The sequence below is a fragment of the Prionailurus bengalensis genome, chromosome B4, assembly GCF_016509475.1.
Source record: "Prionailurus bengalensis isolate Pbe53 chromosome B4, Fcat_Pben_1.1_paternal_pri, whole genome shotgun sequence".
NCBI classification, from domain to species: Eukaryota; Metazoa; Chordata; class Mammalia; order Carnivora; family Felidae; genus Prionailurus; species Prionailurus bengalensis.
The window spans coordinates 134973712-134993282 of record NC_057358.1 but is presented as its reverse complement, the minus strand read 5'-3'; the positions used below and the strand labels follow the sequence as shown (position 1 = coordinate 134993282).

General features: G+C 51.7%; 1 protein-coding gene across 2 annotated transcripts; it reads right to left on the bottom strand.

Moving 5' to 3' along the window:
- Positions 1 to 975: 975 nt before the first annotated feature.
- CCDC134 (coiled-coil domain containing 134) lies at positions 976 to 19486 on the bottom strand. 2 transcript variants are annotated; one of them, XM_043562749.1, is made up of 7 exons: positions 19009 to 19486; positions 17144 to 17262; positions 16154 to 16275; positions 15883 to 15967; positions 13525 to 13706; positions 13160 to 13231; positions 976 to 5001 (listed from the first exon to the last, which is right to left on the bottom strand). In XM_043562749.1, exons 2-7 carry the CDS (start codon positions 17244 to 17246, stop codon positions 4876 to 4878), a joined length of 690 nt encoding a protein of 229 aa, XP_043418684.1. In that variant the 5' UTR covers positions 17247 to 17262; positions 19009 to 19486; the 3' UTR covers positions 976 to 4875. The 2 variants fall into 2 exon arrangements, with proteins under 2 accessions (XP_043418684.1, XP_043418682.1); XM_043562747.1 differs by having other exon boundaries at positions 19333 to 19486.
- Positions 19487 to 19571: the final 85 nt, after the last annotated feature.

The following is a 19571-nucleotide window of genomic DNA, read 5'->3' as shown; positions in this document are numbered from 1 at the left end:
CTCCCCTTGTTTAAAGGCGCCGCTCCATTTTCGGTTGGATTTGCCTCTGCAAGCTAGTCCATCCACCGGTTGGGGGTGGAAGGGTTAACACCCTCCGCCCCCGCTTGCGGGTCGCCCCCGGAGCGCGCTGTGAGCACATTACGTCATCTTCCCAGCTGCTCCCCCGCCCAGCCTGCCTAGGAGAGCGGGTAGAATCAAACCTGGCCCCCAGCACTGGGGCCCGGAGGAGTCTCGATCATTCAAGTCGCGTTCCTAGCAAGCCCCTTGCAAAGGCGGAAATGGTGGTTCGCCGTGGGCCGTGAACTGTCCCAAGTGCAGAGTGCATTTTACAACCTCTGTGCCTTTGCACCTGCCGCGACCAAGCGCTTTATTCCGACGGTCTCACCCTGGGTCCCTCCGAACCTCCTGCAGACTTTTAAAGCAATGCTAGAGCCCGAGACCCACCACAGGCCTCCTAATGTGTGACCCAGGCTTGAGCGTTTTGGCTGTGAAGCAGGGATTCTGACGTGCAGCCCGCCCACAAGTTCCCACTGCCCCACCTTGCAGCTGGTCTCCATGTAAACAAATGTGCAGACCAGTAGGAATTTATCCTATGGAATAAAAGTTAGGAGTGCTCAAAGTGCGCAAATATAGAAGTTCAGAGACGTAACTGGGGCAAATATTGGGAAGCCCAATAAAGGACTGGATGAATAAATTACATCCACACAATGGAATGAAATATCATTAAAGGTCATGTGCATAAATGCTTATTGACAAATGCTCTAACAATATATTGTTAAAAAGGAAAAGTATGGTAACAGAGCTGTCGCTTTTGAGGTAAAGAAGAGAGCACGTAGTAGCCTGTGTGGAGGCAGACATATGGATCCACTATGCAGTGTGACCTTGGCCTAACTGCTCTAAGTCTCCCATTTTGTCATCTCTAAAATGCAGGGAAAAGTGTCCTCTCAGTTTTGAAGATTAGAGATCATGTGCACATTCACTTGACAATATTTATTGAACATTTCTGACAGGCAAAAAAAGGCAGTTCCTGCCCTCTGAGAGCTTCCAGTCTAGTGAAGAGAACAGACATTAAACAAAAATAGAAAGCAGGTAAGGTACAGGTAATCAATGGAGAGTAAAGGGGGTGATGAAACTAACCAAGGACCTAACTTAGGTTGTCAGTTAAAGGACTCTGACATTTAAGATGAAACCTAAAATTTTGAGGAATCATGTCTAGTGTAGCCAGGGGAACGGATGATATGGACAAAGGCCCTGAGGCAGGAGGAGTTGCCAGCAGCCAGCACTTGGCATAAGGCCTGGCATATAGTATGTGCCCGTACAAAGCAGCTACTGCAATTGAAAAAATAGGGATCTATGTGCTCACATGAAGGGCAAAAGGCTGGAAGGCCCAACAGCTGAGTTGTCAGTCATGATTATGGGAGTGGTTGGACTTAGGGTGAATTTTATTTTCTTCTTGGTGTTTCAGTATTGTTTAAATTACTTCTTATAATGAACATGTATAACATAAGAAAAAAGTGACTTATTTTGGGGGGAAAACAGGACAAGAATGTTTCTTCATTGTTTACATGCAGAAGAGTTTATACGCAGACTACACCTACCAGTCTCACCCTGAAACGGGAAACTAAACCCTGATGCCCTGCCCTGGATCAGGCATGGAGTTGGGCATCTTGGACTGCACCTCTCACAGGGCTCCCCCCACTGAGGGGTGACTGTCTCCGGACTACCATAACTCAGTTTGGTACAGTGGTCTCCCAACCCAAAGCCCGAGCATCGCCCTGCAGAGGGCAACCTAAGCAGCAGGTCGGGCACAGTACCTCCCACTCTGTGCTGTCCCCACAACTCCCTACTGGATCTGCCTAGAAGCGATGGGGCCTAACAAAGTGGCCTGAGGGAGCACAAATGAAGGCTCAGGAGAAATTGCAGAAAAAATGTGGCTGCACTGCCCCCAGCGAAACACTGGCATTGTCCCTATGGCCCTGGATCCCACCTAATTGAACATCTCTCCCAGCGGGCACCTTGCCCTGGCTGGGAGAACAGAGACTGGCTCTCAAGAGTGGACCAGTCTTAGACAAGTCACTCCTCAGGACCTGGGTTCTTCATCTGGAAAGGGAGGGACTGGACAACCATATATCCAGAGATCTACCACAGACTGGGCAACTACTACAGGTCATAGAAGAGAATGTTGCACACGCTTTTTCACTGAGTACCTTTGATGCCTCCCCTTTTAGGCCTCTGCTCACAGTGCCTTGTCACCTTCTCCCTCCTCCCCCAATCTTTCAGGATTTGTCACTTCCTCCAGCATTACGCAAGAACACATACCCCATGGTTTGACACAAAGATCAGGCTGGCTTGGGGATGGGAAATTACAAGTTTGGTTTTGGATAAGCTGAAACCTAAGGACTGAGGATTATCAGTGGCAAGAGGGAAGGTGTCATCAGCTTTGGGGTCTCAGAGGATAAAGGTGCCAAGCAGAAAAGAGCAGAGAGGAGAGACTAAGCTAAAACTCTTCATTTAAGGGGTGGGGAAGGAAAGAGGAATCAGGAAGAGACAAAGCAGATTGAGACTAAAGGCAGAGAACCAGGACAACATAGCAGCCCAGAAGCCTGGAAGGATCATCTCAAGGAGCTTCCAACAGCATCTCTCTGAGGGCGGTGACTGGGGACAGCAGAGGAAGATGTAGGGCTTGGATAAGGAGGGACAAGTGCTGTGGACCAAGGAGATTTTGTCCCCAGGGGTCATGTGTTAATGTCTGGAGACTGCTACTAGCATCTGGTAGGCAGAGGCTAAGAATGCTGCTAAATATCCTACACACACAGGTCAGCCATCCTCATATACACAACAAAGAACTATCTGGCCTTAAATGTAAATAGTGCCACTGCTGAGAAATCCTGCCTCAGAGGACACAGGGGAGCTAGCTCCCAGACTCTCCAGGGGTGCCTGAGATTGAACTAGGAAGCTCAGCAGACAGGAACAACATCCTAGACCATGCTGAAAACACCAGTGAAGACATCACTGTTGCCACCACTGGGCACCCTTGGTGTTGGTCTGGCCACTAGAACCCCCCACCCCCTGACCCCCTACCTCTGGTCCCAGTGGCCACTACCTTCACCGGCACAACTCCCACACAGGCTGGTGCATCTGGTTGATGGCACTTTGCTCCTGGGACTGAATCCTAGCTGTAAGGAAGCTGGACAAACACGTGCCCTTGGGCCTCGAGGTGAGAGGCCTCTGTCTGCAGTAAGACTTGAGGGGGAATCCCAGGAACAAATAACAACAATCAGCAACGGCATCAAAGGGAAGGAGAGGGGGAGAGCAGAGTGGTTCTGCCTGTTTCTTTGAAGGTGTCAGATGGGAAAACCTGGGCCCCTTTGAGGATGAAGAGGAAGGAATCGACCAAGATGAAGAGGCGAAAGGTGTAGAAGGAAGAGCCTAGGAGGATGGGGGTGCCAGATGGGACAGAGGTGAAGATAGGGAAGACTGGGTCCTTCTCTTCGGCTGTGTAAACAGGGATGCTCAGCAAACCTATGGGATGGTGAAGAACCATGAGAGAAGGGCATCTGTCACTGAGAAACCAGGCCCCAGCCTCAGAGAAGCAGTTTAGGGCTGGGGAGGGTTCAGACATTATCAAATTCATTTTGCCAGTGAAGCTACAGGACAGGGACAGGCTGGGCCAGGATCACTCGGCAAGTCTGAGGGGTTGAGACAAGACTCAGGTCTCTCTTGGGCTCTGTCAGTGGTGGGGGACTAGGGGGTTCTGGGATGGTCATGTGTCCCTCCTCTTTTAAGGGGCAGACCTGGCTTGGCCAGGTCAAAGAGACTAAAGTAGAACTCCCACCAGAGCCTTTCCCTCTTCTGCCTGGGAGGGGCATTATTACAGGGTAGCTGCCCATTCAGGGCCTAATTCCCCTGCAGCTTCCCTGCTCTACAACCACTGGTCTCTACTATGGGGAGCTCAGTCTCATCAATCCAGCTTGCAGCAGGTCTGCCTTTACAAAGCCCAGCCTCCTGTAGAGCTACAGCCTGTCTCCCAACAGCCCCTACCCACAGGCCAAGGATCTCCTAGAGTTGCCTGGAGGACAAGTTGACTCTACCCTGCACCTGCTCATGAACCATCCCAGATGTCAGAGGACAGAGATCATGTTGCTCTAAGGTCTTTGGCTAAACACCCTCCCGGGACACTTCTTCATGAAGGATGGTGCTGAGAAGGGGAAGAGAAGGCCTAAGCCAAGCCCCTGCTTCGCTGCCCTGCTAGGGCCTGGGGCTCCTCCTGATGAGGTGGGAACATCCTCTAAGGTAGTTTCTACCTCTGTGAGGACCTCTGGTACCCCCCCCCCCCCACACACCTCCAGGCCCCTACCCTGTGAAAGGGCTCACAGCTCCCAGGGGCCCAAATCGGCCTCGGTTAGCCCAGAGGGCTTGCTGGCTTCTCCTGTGTCTCTGCAGGGGGCTAGGACCTGTGCTGAGCAGCTCAGTGCCACAGTGGGGCCATCAGTAGGCATGGCACTTCCACAAGTGGCTCAGAGCCTGATTCTGCTGCCTCCTCATGAAGGGTGGCAGCTGGCTGGTCAGCGGTCCTAACTCAAAGGGAGGGTCCAGTCCAGGATCCTTCCAGCCTCCCCTAGCATCTCAACATGGTTTGATCTGCAGCATGGCATCCTCTGAAGGCCTCCTTGGCACCCACTCCAGGAAGGCCCCAGGAAGGAAATCCAGCCCTCTGTGGCCCAGTCACTTCAGTTCGGGCGCAGAGCCAGCTTCAGGGGGCTGAGCAAAGGCCACCTCCCCTTTCACAGAGCTGGCTCTCACCACCAGTAGATGCCTCTGCCTCTTCCTCCGGACTGGTCTCCTCCTGGCCCCTTGAGCCCTGGGCCACTCCTGCTATAACTCAGACTGGGATCTCGAGATCCGGGGGCCTTTTCGCATCTCTTTCCGCTTCTCCTCTTTCTTCCTGCGTTTCTCCTCCTCCCTCAGGGCCTTCTGGAAAGGGTCAGTGCTGGAAATGAACTGAGAGAAAAACAGAACAGTCTGGTTTAGTCTGTGGGGAGCAAAGAGTTTGTCTGAGGCTAGGCTGCTGTGGGCTTGCAGCAGCAGGAAGATCGCCTAGACACAGGCCCTGCCCTCAAGGAGCCCGGAGCCCGCAGACTCTTTCGAGATAGTTCAATGAGCTTGCGGAAAACTGCTTAGAGGGTCTCGAAAAACAACCAGGAGCTCACCAAGCAGACAGGATGAGGGAAGAAAAGGACATTCCAGGAAGAGGGACAGGTGCTAAGGTGTGAACCTGCATGGGGCATTTGAGAAACCATAAGCAGACTTCTCTCAGGGTGAGGGGACTGAGTGCCCAAGACAACCGCAGACCCCCCCCAGGGCCCTGGCTGCTATACCCCTGAGGAGGAGAGGGCAACCAGTGAGAGCAAGAGACCGCAGGCATCCTGCTGCTTGTGAACAAGCTGCAGAGAAGCCCAGGCAAAGGAGTGCATGGGAAGCAGAGGGCCAGAGGTCAAACTGGCAGACCTTGAAAAAGAGGTGGAGGAGATCGTGGTGCCCAGGCTCACGGCTTCCACGGTGCAGGGATGGTGGTGCTTGATGAGGTGACAAGAACCCAGAATGAGCCAGGGTGGAGGAGGAGGACTTCAGTGGACGCATTTCTCGACTGCGATTCCCAGGGCCTTTGCTCTTCTCCCTCTGCCCTCTCCAGACTGGCTCATCTAAACTCATGGCTTCTGTTAGGTATGTATGTCAGTTTCCCCTCATACCTGCATCTCCATGTCTAAATGCCACTAGGATGTCCCAAATGTGCCCCAAACTTGGCATGGCTCCATCTTCGCAAAAACCCAGTCCTCTTGCAACGTCCCCGTCCTCGTGAACAGTGAGGCCCCCACCGCCACTCCTCTCCCTCCTTGGCCAAGGCCTGGCTCGTTTTAACTCCTAAGTGTCTCTCAAACTCATCTCCATCTGTCCGTCTCCCCTATGGCTACCCTCATCACCACCCCCACCTCTCTCCCAATGACTCGGAGCCTCCCAGTGCTCTCCACACCCACTGTGGTGCCTCTCAAGACCTTCTCCTCACTGCAGTGAGTTCTTTCCAAAATGCAAATCGGACCATGTCACACTCCTGCTTACACCCTTCTATGACTGCATTATTCTCAGGATAAAATTCCACATGCTCCATCTGCAGGCCCGCTCTGCCCACCTCTGTGTTCCTCCCTCACACTCCCTGTTTTGGGCTCTCAGGCTCCCTGTTCCCTTCCACCCCCAGGCCTCTGCATGTGCTGTGAAGGCCCAGAATGATCTTTCCAGCCCCTGCCACCTTTGCCACATTAGCTCCTGCTCAGCTGTCGCCATCCTGGGGGACCTGGCCTGAATCCCGCCTGGCTCCTCCATTTCCTTCTCAGGGCTTCTCCCTCATGATCACATGCTTCGTGCCTGTCGCCCCCACTGGAAAACATTCTCCGTGAGGACAGGAGGATCCTGTGTTGTTCACGAGTCCCTAGCACAAGACCTGCCTGGCTTATAGAGGGCACTCAGTATGTATTTTTTAAATGAACAAGTGAATCATGTTAGCATATGAAATACCATAATAGTACCCCAAACTCATGTTAACTATGCTGTGAAATATGCCTGCTTTATTTGTTCTTAGGGCAAATTTGACAAATGTGTGATCAAGGTAGACATTAAAAACAAACTAGAAGCTCTACCTTGTGCAGAAATCTACTTGCCATGTTAGGCTGAACTATGAGAGTCTGGAAGGTGGGGTGAAATCAGAGAAGTGTGGCCCAGGGAGGGTAGATGATATACTTAAGTCACACAGCAAGTGGGAGGCACAACTGGGACGAGCCCCCAGGCCTCCCACCTCCCCGACCAGCGTTCCCCCTACCACACTCTGCCTCCTGTTGCTAGGAGTTAATTCTCATCCTCTTGGGAGGGATGAGGAGCTGACCCCCTAGGTCACAGAGGACCCCATACCCTCTGGCTCTGGCTGGGGTACAGCAAGTCAGAAGATCTGGGCCTTCCAACCCCAGCTGGCTTAGCCTCACCAGGAGGGCCCACACCTAGCTGGGTCAGAAGAGAAACACTGACTCTCCCTTTCTCAGACCCCTTCCCCACTAGGCCTAACTAATGCCTACTTTAAATTCCTGATGCTAACCTCCAGCGGGCCCTTCACGCTGCCTGGCAATCCAGGATGTCTTCCTGGTCTGCTCCCTCAGCCGCTCTCCTAGGCACACCTTCTCTAGCCCCCCAACCCTCCTCCCCTCCCCCACAGACCACGACCTGGCTATTTCAAGAACAGAAGAAAATTCCACAAGCTCCCACCTCCACTCCCACCAACCCAGCCGCCTCTGTGCGCAACCTGTTCTTCCGGACAAGATGGACTCTTCCCCCAGGCACCAGATCTTCTCCCCTGCCTGCCTTCCTCAGGATGGGGCTCCAGCAACTCTTCTGCCCCTGCACCATCAATTCTTCCTCCCTAATGGGCTGTCCCCATCAACATGCCAACATGCCTAGTCTCCCATCTGACTAAAATTTCCCCTGGAATCCACACCCCCTCCAGCTATGTTCCCATTGGTCTGTTCCTTTTGGAAAGAAAGCTCTTTGAAGGTAGTCTGCTTTTGCTGCGTCTACTTCCTTGCCTCTCATTCTCAAAATCCAACCTTTGTCCCCACTGCTCCACTCAAACAGCTTATATTATGATCTCTGATGGCCAGTGTCCATCTTGCTAAACCCACTGGCCAGTTCTCAGGCCTCACACTACTTGGCCTTCCAGCAGATTCTATGAGCCGCTCACTCCCTTTGCTGCGCTTTTCTCATAGGGTCTCAGAAATTATCCTCTCTGGGTTTCTACTCTCACACTGTCATTCCGGGGCTTCTTTGCTAGTTCCTCCGATCCTCCCTCCTCTACCAGTAGGCACGTCCCCGGATGCAGCCCTCTATCTGCCCTGACACTCTACCTGCCCCGGGGTGGTGGAACATGACCTGTGCCACGGCTCTCCACACCTTCCTTCATAGGCATGACTCACATTGGCAGTCCCAGCTTCAACCTGAAATCTAGAGTCCTATTTCCAATCGCCTCCTTGACATCTTCATTCAGATGCTCACCAGGTCCAGAAACAAAGTCTTGATTCCCCTGTCCGAGCCTCAAACTTGTCCCACCAGTGTGCCCATTTTACAAAATGGCAGCCCCCTTCTTCCATGTGTGCAAGCCAAAAGTCTTCTAGTCCTTCTTACTGCATCCCTCTCATGTCACATCTGCTTCCTTAGCTAATCTTATTGGCTCTACCTTCTAAACAACCAGAATCTCACCATCCTCAAAGCTGTCACCCTGATTTTGGTTTAAGCCACTATTAACTCCCAAATGGACCAGCACAGCCGCCTCCTCATCAGTGTCTTTGTTCCCACCCTGGTCCCCTAGACTACTCTCCACACAACAGCCAGGTTGATCCTCTACAGGAGGAAGTCAGAGCCTATCACCCTGTTCTCCACGTGTCTCAGAGTAAATGTCAAAGGCCTGGAGAAGACCCCCAAGGGTCTTGTGATCTGGCCTACTCTGACCTTTTCTTCTCACGTTTCCCCTTCCCCCTCCAAATATGCTTCCAACTCAAGGCCTGTGCACTGCAGCTCCTTCAGCATGGAATGTTCTTCCTCTAGATATAAGACTCACTCTCTCACCCTGTTCAGGTCTTTTCAGTAAGACCTTCTGCATCTAAGTCACACGAAATAGCAGTTGTACTCCCACTTCATCCCTGATTCCTTAAGCACATTCTCCTGCTTTTTTCTCCATAGCCTTGTCACCACCTCCCATTATTATATGCTTTTTATTGACTGTATCTTCCAACTAGAATGGCACTCCCAGGAGAGCAGGGCTACTCTGCTTCTCTAGCAGCTGGGATTCGGTAGGTGCTCACCAAATGATAAATAAATGCATGTGCTATGCCTCCGAGGCTCTGTGCAAGCCAGTGCCTTGGCCTAGAGGGTCTTCTCCAGGCCAGTCCACCCAGCAGCTCTTACTCATCCCAGAGCCTCCACCACCTACCTGCTGAAGCAGGGTCAGATCCTCTCTTAGGGTTCCACAGCTCATCACACTTCCCTCCTCCACTGGTGCAGTGATCACGCTAGATTGGGACTGTTTCCCTGCCACCTTCCCCAACAGACTGTGAGCAGGGAGAGGGCCAGCTCCCTCTGGACAGGGGCAGTGGCCAGCATACAGCCTGACACCAGTTGGCTCTAGTTATGGGTACATAAGAAGTACTTATGTACAGAACACTCACTAGCACAGAGAGTGCATGAAGGGAGCTGAGCAAGCCTGGGCTGCTGGTGGGACAGGTCCATGCTGGATGCTAAAAAGCGAGTAAAATCTTGAGACCATCCCTAGCCAATGAGAAGTAAGGAAAGCATGCTGCTGGTATGGTTACTTCCAAGCAGAGCACATTGTGACAAAGCCAAACTCAATCTATCCTAGCACCCATTCTCTCTGGTCTATGTTCTCACCCTCCTCCCATGTCAGAGGCCTTCGTGACCTGCAGGGCCAGGAGAGCCAGCCTCACAGCAATAAAGCATGTGGGTGCCCCTCCCGGGGAAAGGCAATTTGCCATGGCCTTGAGTGTCCTTCCGTATTCTTGCTGGGTATGCCCTGACTATTCTTACACTGGCCATTTATCAGGGTTGTGATTATAGCAAGCAACCTCGAGGGATGTTATGTGACGAGGTAACAGCAACCCTAGTAGGGAAACCCTTACCTCCCATTCTGCTGCCTGAAGCAAAGCCACTGGTTCAAAGGGGCTCTTGATTCAGAGGTTCCCCTAAATACTCAGGCCTGGCTCACTGATCGTTCACCTAAATTAAGAGCTAATGGTACTGTGCAAAAGAGTTAACATAGCTGGCCCGACTGCTATCCTTTGAAAGGCCTGTTTCTAGGGCTGTATCTTGGCTGGTGTCTGGGAACTTGGATTTTGGGACGACTCCCACCAAGTGATAAGAGTGACTCACTGAGCCTAAACTGTGCAAACAATAGAGTTTATGCTGAACCCCTTGCTTTCGTCCTGGGACTCTGGAATTATGGAATGCACTGGGCAGAGGGAGCTTAAGTGACCAGCTCCCAATACAAACTCTAGGCACTGAGTCTTTAACAGGCCTCCTTTCAGGACAACTTTTCACATGTCACATCTTGTTGCTGTGGAAATTAAGTATGTCCTGGGTGCTTCCATTGGGAGAGGATTCTTGGAGGTTTGTGCCTGGTTTCCCTCAAACTGCACCCCAAGAGCCTTTTCCCTTTCCTGATTTCGCTTTGCATTCTTTTGCTATAATCAACTACAGCCATGAGCACAACTGTACACTGATTCCCGTGATTCTTCCTAGCGAATCATCAAATCCAGGGGTGCTTTTGGGAATCCTAGACACTGTTGTGTATTGGCGGTGGCAGCCATCCAGCCCCAGTGATAATGCCATCAAGGCCAGTCAGACAATGATCTGAATTAAAAGCCACCACCCTTGCCTAGATAATATTCCTAACACCATGCATGTCTTATTTCTAGTGACCGTTGTCAGCGTCCTAGCTGTCCATATCAGAAGACTGGCAGATCAAAGGCAGCCATTCCTCTTTGGGGCCATGAAGTTGGAAACAAACTATGGTTGACAACTGAACAGTGCGGGTCACTTGTTTAGATGCCCATCATAAGGCTCATTCTCTGATGACACCAACCAGAATCAAAACGCTAATCAAGCCTATAGTGCCCAGTTAACTGGCTTCGCCATCTAAATACATCATTGTACTAGATGTGGCATTGTACTTGCCACCATGGATGGGCATGAAGCAGAGGACTCTGTATTTCTGGCTTGACTGCCTAGAGTCCCTGGTTGAAATGGTATGACGTGAAATCATTAGGATAATGACCATTTGGCTAAGTACGCTCCCTGCCAAGTCCCCCTACAGTGGCCCAAGATGGAAGGTATGATGGGTCTCTGAAAATGACAAATGCCCTTGTCCCATTCACATCTAACCCTTCTGGATGAAAGAAAGCTCCAGGTGAGAGTAGAGGAGGACTGGAGAAAAAGTGGAATTCTATCTAGGTCCTGGGATGTGCCACACCGATTTTGTAGCAATAATCTTAGCATCCGGGGAAGGAACAATTAATCCTCTTGGTCTCTTCGATCTAGCACTGCCACTTGGCAAACAATCCTAGGATCTGTCCAAGCCAAGTGGCAGTTGCAGCTGATAATGTGATTGGGTGTTGGGTGTGTCATCTCAGCCCTATGAAAGGAAACTGGTTAGTAGTAAACGACTCTGCTGTGCCTGATGCCATCAAAAGCAGCTCCCTTAAGTGACCCTGTGCAGGCACAAAGGCCAATACAACCTGTTTTAATCTGACAGATACAAATCCATCTGCTGTTCCTGATGCCTGCGTAGCCTTGGGTTATGCCACATAGGGCAAATGAGGCTGCAATCCCATAGTGACACTGCTCTCAGAGCTCAGATAAACAATATAACAGTGGCTCAAACCATGTCGTGACAGATGGGAGACAGTGGGCCATGAAATGTGTCTTCACTGGGGATGAGGGCTGCTCTGGGTCCATGTATTGCTCCCTGTGATTGTTGACAATGACATCAAAGATCAATAAATAGGTCAGTCTAAACTCTTGTGTGGGTGGTCATGGGTAACAGATTGGCCTTAGACTATTCTGTCTAATATAAACCCTGCTGGTGGGGCGCCTGGGTGGCCCAGTCAGTTAAGCGTCCGACTTCGGCTCAGGTCATGATCTCGCGGTTCGTGAGTTTGAGCCCCGCATCGGACTCTGTGCTGACAGCTCAGAGCCTGGAACCTGCTTCGGATTCTCTCTCCCTCTCTCTCTGCCCCTCCCCTGCTCACGCTCTCTCTCTCTCTCCCTCTCTCTCAAAAATAAACATTCAACAACAACAACAACAACAACAAAAGCCTACTGGCCTGCCCAGGACTTATCCTAGCTGGCTGAGTCTGCAAGCTGGGGGGCTGAGATCAACACTGCAGGTTGGCCTCGTCCTGCTGCTTAGAGTCCTGTTGATGGTAGCCAGAATCAAATGGCAATATGAGACATTTGGTCTAGGACACATTTGGTCCTAGCCTCTACTGATCAATCAGACTGAATAGCACATTCACGTGGAAATTTAACTTAAGCCAAAACACACAGGGTTGACAGGTAAACTGTGGGGGAGGCAATCAACCACGGCCCTGAGCATCCTGCACGTTCTCACTGGGTACAACAAGAAAGCAAAGCCCTGACCTCTCTGTATCTGGGTATTATTTGTCAGGACTGCTTGCAGAGAACCACCTGGAAGGGTGACAGGATGACTGCCCCTCAAAAAGCAGGTTTGCCACTATTCACTACAAAGGCTGTGAATATCCCAAACTCGCTATTCCTCACCTTCATGCAAAGCCACTGCGTGTGCAGCATCTGCCTGGGCCCCTCTGTGTCACTGTGGATGACTTGAGGAACATGGGGAACCCACACGGCCAGGCCAACAGGCCAGATATTGCTTTTGCTATAATGAACTCTGATGCCTCTGACCTGTCAGTATCCATGAAACAGTAGCAGGCTAAAATTCTAGACCCCTCACGGACCCTAACACCCCTCCCTACACCAGAGGAGAGCCTATGATTTGACAAGTCCAGTCCTCCAGGCTTTCCTGCCCCTGATGCACTGCCCTGCCACCTGATTCCCTCCTCCATTCTACTCTGCATGTCCCCATCTGTGGTCCTACCCTGTAGCCTTCAGCCTTCAGAGCCCACCTCAGTCCCCTAGGTTGAAAGCATATGCAGGAACGTGAGACAGAAGCCTGGCTGAGTGCTCAAAGGCTCAAGGGTAGAGAAGCACGGCCTGACCTTGCCTAGCAGCCACCTGACGTGAGATGCCTACTATACATCAGGATGGGTGTGTTCATAGGCTCTGACTATCCCCCACAGCCGGGGTCCATACCCCATGATAAGACAGGGAGCCTGAGGCTAAGACAGGGGCAGTGGCTTGCCCAAAGGCATCAATGAGCAAATAATGGTATGTGGATCCAGACTCAAGCCATGTCTGGTTCCAAGTCAAAGGCTTTCATGCTCCACCCCAGGTGTCCCATCCCCTGTATGACCTGGCTTCCCATGACCCCGCAGAGGCAGAGCAAACATGGCCATAGGCCCCAGCAGCTTACCTCTGGGCGGTCTGCTTTAAATGGGTTCTGGAAGTCAGAGTCTTTCTCACTGATCCCCAGCTCCTGGGCCATCTGCGGATGAGGAAAAGTTAGTCATCCTCTGCCTCTCCTGACTCCTTACCCGCGGCTACTCCCTCCACAGTGGGACTCAGGCCCAAGGCTTAGGCAGATGTGAAACAGGTGATGACCCCTAGGGACCCAGGTCAGCACAGAACCCCTTGAGACTGCATCTCAAGGTGCCCTGAGGCTTATCACAGAAACCACAACCAAGGGCTGACATTCAGGCCTAACTGAAGGCAGATGCAAGGTTCATGGTGCACCACCAGGCAGAGGGCTCCTGAACCTCCTCTGCCCCCAGTCCTTACCAGGCTAAGGATGGGCGAGTGGGGCCCTTGGTCAAAGACGCCCGACTGGTTGCAGAAGCTGATGCCCCAGCGGATGAGAAGATTCCAATTGGAATTGTGGTCAAAGTAGTGGTGCACAATCCTCGGGAAGCGCAGCACCACGTCACCGAAGAAGGCTGTGTTCTCCACTACTTGGGAGAAAGCTGGCAAGAGGATCCTGATGAGTGGCCAAGACAGATGCCCTTCTCCTGCCCACCTGGCCAGCCCCAGACACCCTTCAGAGAATGGAAGCCCACTAAGCCTACTAGTCAGAGAAGGGAACTGTGCCCACTATCCATAGGGGCTGACCACATGTGTAGTGTATGCTAAGGGCTTTATGTCCCCCCAGAACACTGAATCCTCAAAACCACCTTTAGAAGGAGATGTGGCTGCTGTTCCCATTTTACAGATGGGAAAACGGAGGCTCAGGTGGCTATATCTCATAGCTTAGAAAACTCATTGTTTTAAGGACCAGAGAGGTGGGTACCATTTCGCACATGAAGACATGTATTGCATGAGGCTTGGCTGGGTCAGACCTCCCCAACTTGGCCTCCAAACATCCAGAGCCAGGCCCCAGTGTTAACACAGAGCTGCAGTGTATGTGAGGAGTCAGGTTTGTTAGGATGACCAGGGAACACATTTGGGTTTGTTTTGGTTTTCTTAATATCTTCCAATTTTATTTTAAATATCTTTTTGTTTATTTGTTTGTTTTAGAAAGAGAGAGCATGTGCAAGCAGGGGAGAGGGGCAGAGAAGGGAGAGGGGATGGGGAGAGAGGGAGTGAGAGGGAGAGAGAGAGAAGGGGAGAGAGAAGGGGAGAGAGGAGGAGAGAGGGAGAAGGGGGGAGGGGGGAGGGAGAGAAGGGGGAGAGGGAGGGAGGAAGGGAGGAGGGGTGAGGGTGAGAGAGAGGGTGAGAGAGAGAGAGAGAGAGAGAGAGAGAGAGAGAGAGAGAGAGAATCTTAAGCAGGCTCCATGCTCAGTGCAGAGCCTGACATGGAGCTCAATCCCACAACCCTGGGATCATGACCAAAATCAAGAGCTGGATGCTCAACTGACTGAGCCACTCAGGCGCCACCCCCCCCCCCACCACCAATTTTATTTTAAATGCTTCTGAGGTTCTTATATTAAAATAACTTTAGACTTCCATCATACATCATAAAACTCCTACACTCGGCTTCCTCTAATGTTATCATCTTACATAAGCATTGTACAATTATCTAAATAAGGAAATTAACGTTGATACTAATCAATAGACCTTATCTGAATTTCACTAACTTTCTCACTAATATCCTTCCTCTGGTCCACAGATCAGTTCAGACTAACTTAGTGTGTCCACCATGGCGGCAGGTCCCCCCAACCTAGACTATCATGAAATATAACTATATACCCAGCCCTGCCAGAAGTCCCTGTTTGAGCCACCCCTGCAGATAAGACCCAGGCAGGCCTCACCAGCACTGGCCAGCCCACACAGAGAAAAGCAGACTCCTCCAAAGACATGCCAAGTTGGGTCTAAGACTAGTGGAGCAGGGACCTCTGGACCTCAGAACAATCTTGAACCTCAAAGAACTCGGGAGTTAGCTTGGTTTACAGGTTTGCAAGAGCAAAACACTTGTCCTCTTTTACCTGGAAAATGAAGGCAACGGTGCCTTCCTCAGAGTTATAGTGGACATTTGAGATGATATTTATAAAGTGCCCACCATTTGATATATAAGTTCTATTTCCATCCTCTCTCAGACAGTATAATCTAATGTTTTATCATTAGAATATAATCAGTTAACAGGGGGTGGGAAGGGAATTACCACTGGAGAAAAAATCTTAGAAGAGGGGACGAAGGGACACAGAAACATTCCGTTCTCTCTTATTTATCTGTTTTCCCCACCTTGTCTCAAAAAGGATTTAAGGGGACTGAGGCTTTAAAACAGTAGAAAAGAGCACTGTTAACTGCCCCCACTGGCAAGTCCCTTCAATAGGTCTGTTCTGTGTTTCTCCTATAAATGGGAACAACCCTTGCCTTCTCTACCAGAATGGTCAGGGTGATAGAAAAGGCAAGGGCCCCTGAGGTGGGGCTGTGGGCAGAGGCTCCCCCCCGTTTCCCCTGCCCCAAGCACAGTACAGTACAAAGGACTATATCCGTGTCAGGGGCCCAGAAACTGGCTCTGAAGCCTGGAAATGCCCAGAGAAATATGAATTAAGTGTCCATACACCCAAGGGGACCACTTGGAAGGTTTCATAAGAGGATACTTCCAGAGGGAAAAAGAGTGAGGAGAAAAGGAGGAAAGGAGCAGCGAGAGAAGATCAAGGTGGTGGGAAGGAGGAAAGAGCAAGACTGGGAAGACCATACCATCCTTCAGTTTCTCGTCCTGGGGGAAGGGCCCATCTGGGAGCACATCGGCAGCAATGAGCACTGTCCGCGAGTCCTCCAGCACCTGAGGGAACCCACCCAGGCTGAGTGGCTCTGCAGAGCCCTTCACAGACGGCCCTATTTATTTAAAATCTATTTCAAATCTGTGTAGTTACCCCTCGTTAAATACCAGCCCCTCAGGGAACTCCTACCCGTCTATCAGTGCCCAGACCAAAGACCTGGTGGTGAGCTGTCCCATGCCCACACGCACCTTAAAGAGCCCTTTGAGCATTACGTCAAGGATCTTATACTGCTGGTGGACATCATTTAGCTGTGCCAGGTTTTTCAGTGCCAAGAGCTGCTCCCGCCGCTTCACCTCAAACATCTTCTTGTCTGGGTGGCATTAAGTCAAGGGGCTGGCCTGGACAATCCAGTGGTCCCAATCCAGAGGGCCCATTCCCGAACAGCAAGTATCTGCAAGGGCCATAGATGCCCATGGCTGAGACACTCCCCCTGCCCCCACCCCCACAGAAGAAACAAACTGAGAAGCAGAGGCATCCTGCAAGGTATCATTTGTCCATTTCACTGAGGAGTCTACATCCAACGCCCTGAACACAACCCTCAGGACCTGGCTCCTAACCTCCCCTCCTCATGATCTTCCCATCATCCACTGCAACCATTCACTATTCCCAGAACCTCCACTCCTCTGCTCCCGCTGTACACTTTGCCTGGGATGCCCCCCCACTCTTCTCCATGAATTTCTATTCTTTCATGACCCAGTTCAAAAGCCACAGTGCAGTATTTCTCCCTGCCCCTCTTCCCCCACCATGTTTCATTAAAGGGCTAACCACAAAGTATAGTGAGAGGCCTGTGAATTCCTCAAAACCAGGGATGACTGGTCCTGATTCTTCTTGTGTCCCCAAGGTCTGGCCCAGAGTAGGTAGCCCCTGTATGCCAGGGCCTCCACCCTGGGTCTCCACCCAGGGTCTCACCCACAAGATGCAAAGCACATGTACAATCCTCAGAGCCCTGATGGCTCTGAGAAGTATGTTTTGCCTTCTCCATTTAACATGTGGAAAAACTGAGGACCAGAAGAAAATTGACTTGATCAAGGCTTGATTAGAGCACCTCACCTTTTCTCCCCTATTCCCATAGGCTGAGTCTGCTCCATCTCTGGAATCCAAGGGCGTGTGGGTATAGACTTTATTTACAGACCCCTCAGAAACAGCTCATTAACCCCACCTCCAACCCCAAAGGATACAGATCTCTAGGCTTGGGTCCAGGGAGGTCCTCAGGGTGCCTGTAACTCCTGTCCCAGACAATAGCATGACAAAGACGAAGGCCAGGAACTGAAGAAGGTCCATATCCAAGGTCCTAGAGCTAGGAAAGTAACCCAGAGAGAGGAGGTGAGATCCAGAGCTTGGTTATATAAAATAAAGAGTGCAGGTGAACAGCAACTTCCCAACTTGATATAGCCTCCAAATACCAAGAACCCAGCTTTGGGAGGCCCCGGAGCCCCATCCCCAGCCCAGGGCCTGTGACCAACCAGACACACAATAAACACTGTGGGATGGTAGGAGGTAGGAGAAAAGATAATATTGGCAATAAAGGAATGCTTAGAGCACAGGGGTTGATGTCTAGAGCTCTGGGCTGGAGCCCTGGCTCTGCCTCTGTCTGTGGGCCCTGGGGCAAATAGCTTAGCCTCTGGAACGTCAGCTTTCTCACCTGTAAAAGAGATAAGGAAGTCACCTCCTTGCTCTAGGGAAAAAGGACTGGGTAAGGCATCACGCCTGGGGAAAGTGGGGGCTGGCCAGTATCATTCCCTTTCAGCACCCCTCATCCTGGACCCCAAGAAGGTTATCTGGTTAAGGAAGTCCAGGCAGTCAGGGGGGATGTGAAACTTCTGAGTTTCCCCTCCTTCTCTGACTTCTGTCGTTAGAACAAAAGAAGGCAGGGGGCGGGGGCGGGGTGCTGGGGAACCTGGTTGGCTCAGTCAGTGGAGCATGTGACCCTTGATCTCAAGGTTTATGTTTGACCCCCACATTGGGAGTAGAGATTACTTAAAAATAAAACCTAGGGGCGCCTGGGTGGCACAGTCGGTTAAGCATCGGACTTCAGCCAGGTCACGATCTCGCGGTCCGTGAGTTCGAGCCCTGCGTCAGGCTCTGGGCTGATGGCTCAGAGCCTGGAGCCTGTTTCCGATTCTGTGTCTCCCTCTCTCTCTGCCCCTCCCCCGTTCATGCTCTGTCTCTCTCTGTCCCAAAAATAAATAAACGTTGAAAAAAAATTTTTTAATAAAAAAAAATAATAAAACCTAAAAAAAAAAAAAAAAAGAACAGAAGAAGGGATGCAGGCAGGAATGGAGGCAGCACAATCTTGGATAAGCAGGCTGCCATTCATTCACTTTGGAACCACAGGCACCACAAGTAACACCTATTTCTATTCAGGCACCATTCCTTAATTATTTTTTGAGTACGACGTTCAAGGCACTGTGTTAGACCTGGGAATACAGCAGTGCCGACGGCAGACAAAAATTACTGCATTTCATGGTACTTATGTCCCTCGTAGGGGAAACAGAAAATCGATAAACTTGTAAAACAAGCACAGAAGGATGAGGGAGTTGGTGGGGTGAGATATTAAACACAGTGATCAGAGGAGGCCTCACACTCTGATGACAGTTTATCAGTTTTACCAATGTGGAAACCAAGGCACAGAAAAGCCAGATGACTGCCCAAAGTCACTCAGCTATTCCCAGGCTAAACCAAGAGTCGAAATGAGCATAGGCTACCTCAAAGATGCCACTGGCTTATCAGGACGCCTGCTCCAGGGGACAGATGTTCAGTTATTGAGCTGGCAGAGGTCATTCAGAGAACCGCCCCCACCCTACGAAGACCGGACACCTGAAGCCTAAAGAATGGGAAGGAGTAGTCCAACTTCACCCAGGACCTGCCTTCCAACGCCACGCTCTAGACTCAAGGGAACCAGACCCGGACTAGGGCAGAACTTGGGGCCAGGGTATCAGACAGCCGGTAATGACCGAAGCCGGAGAGAAGTGGGAAAGGAAAACCGAAAAAGCAGAATGCGTGGGGGCGGATCCTGCTTTTTTCCACTGTTACTCCCACTTACCCAGCCTCTCAATCCTGCTCCTCGCACCGTGCATTCCCAGACCTCTTCCAGGTTGGGTATGCGACTCTGAACACATTCTGCAAGGATGGCGTGGCGGTGGCGGGCTCTGAGACCGCTACGCGGGCTCGCGGACCCGGCTTGCTGCCCCGAGCCTTGTGGGGCTCCCGGAGGAGAGAACGAGTCCTTCCAACGAGACGCATTCGGGGCCGCGAATCTCACCCTCTACCCCCAGCAACCGGTTTGGGGGCCCTTGGTCCCCACCTACCCCACGCCCTGCCCTCGCCACCTGGAGCCTGCCTGCGCGGGACCCCTGCCCCCACCTACCAGGCCGGGAGGTGCGGGAAGGGAAGTGCGGATAGGACGTCGGCGTGCAGCCTGGCTCCAGGGTCCGCGGGGTGAACACCGAAGACGCGAAACCCCACACTTGGCGCTAGCAGCCGCTCAAGGATCGCCGCGCGCCGCCCCGCCCACCGCGCCGCTCCCGGCCAATGAGCGCGGGCCGCGACAACCGCTCCGTTGACTTCACTTCCGGCCCCGCCCCGCCGGGCCCCAGCGCGAGTCCT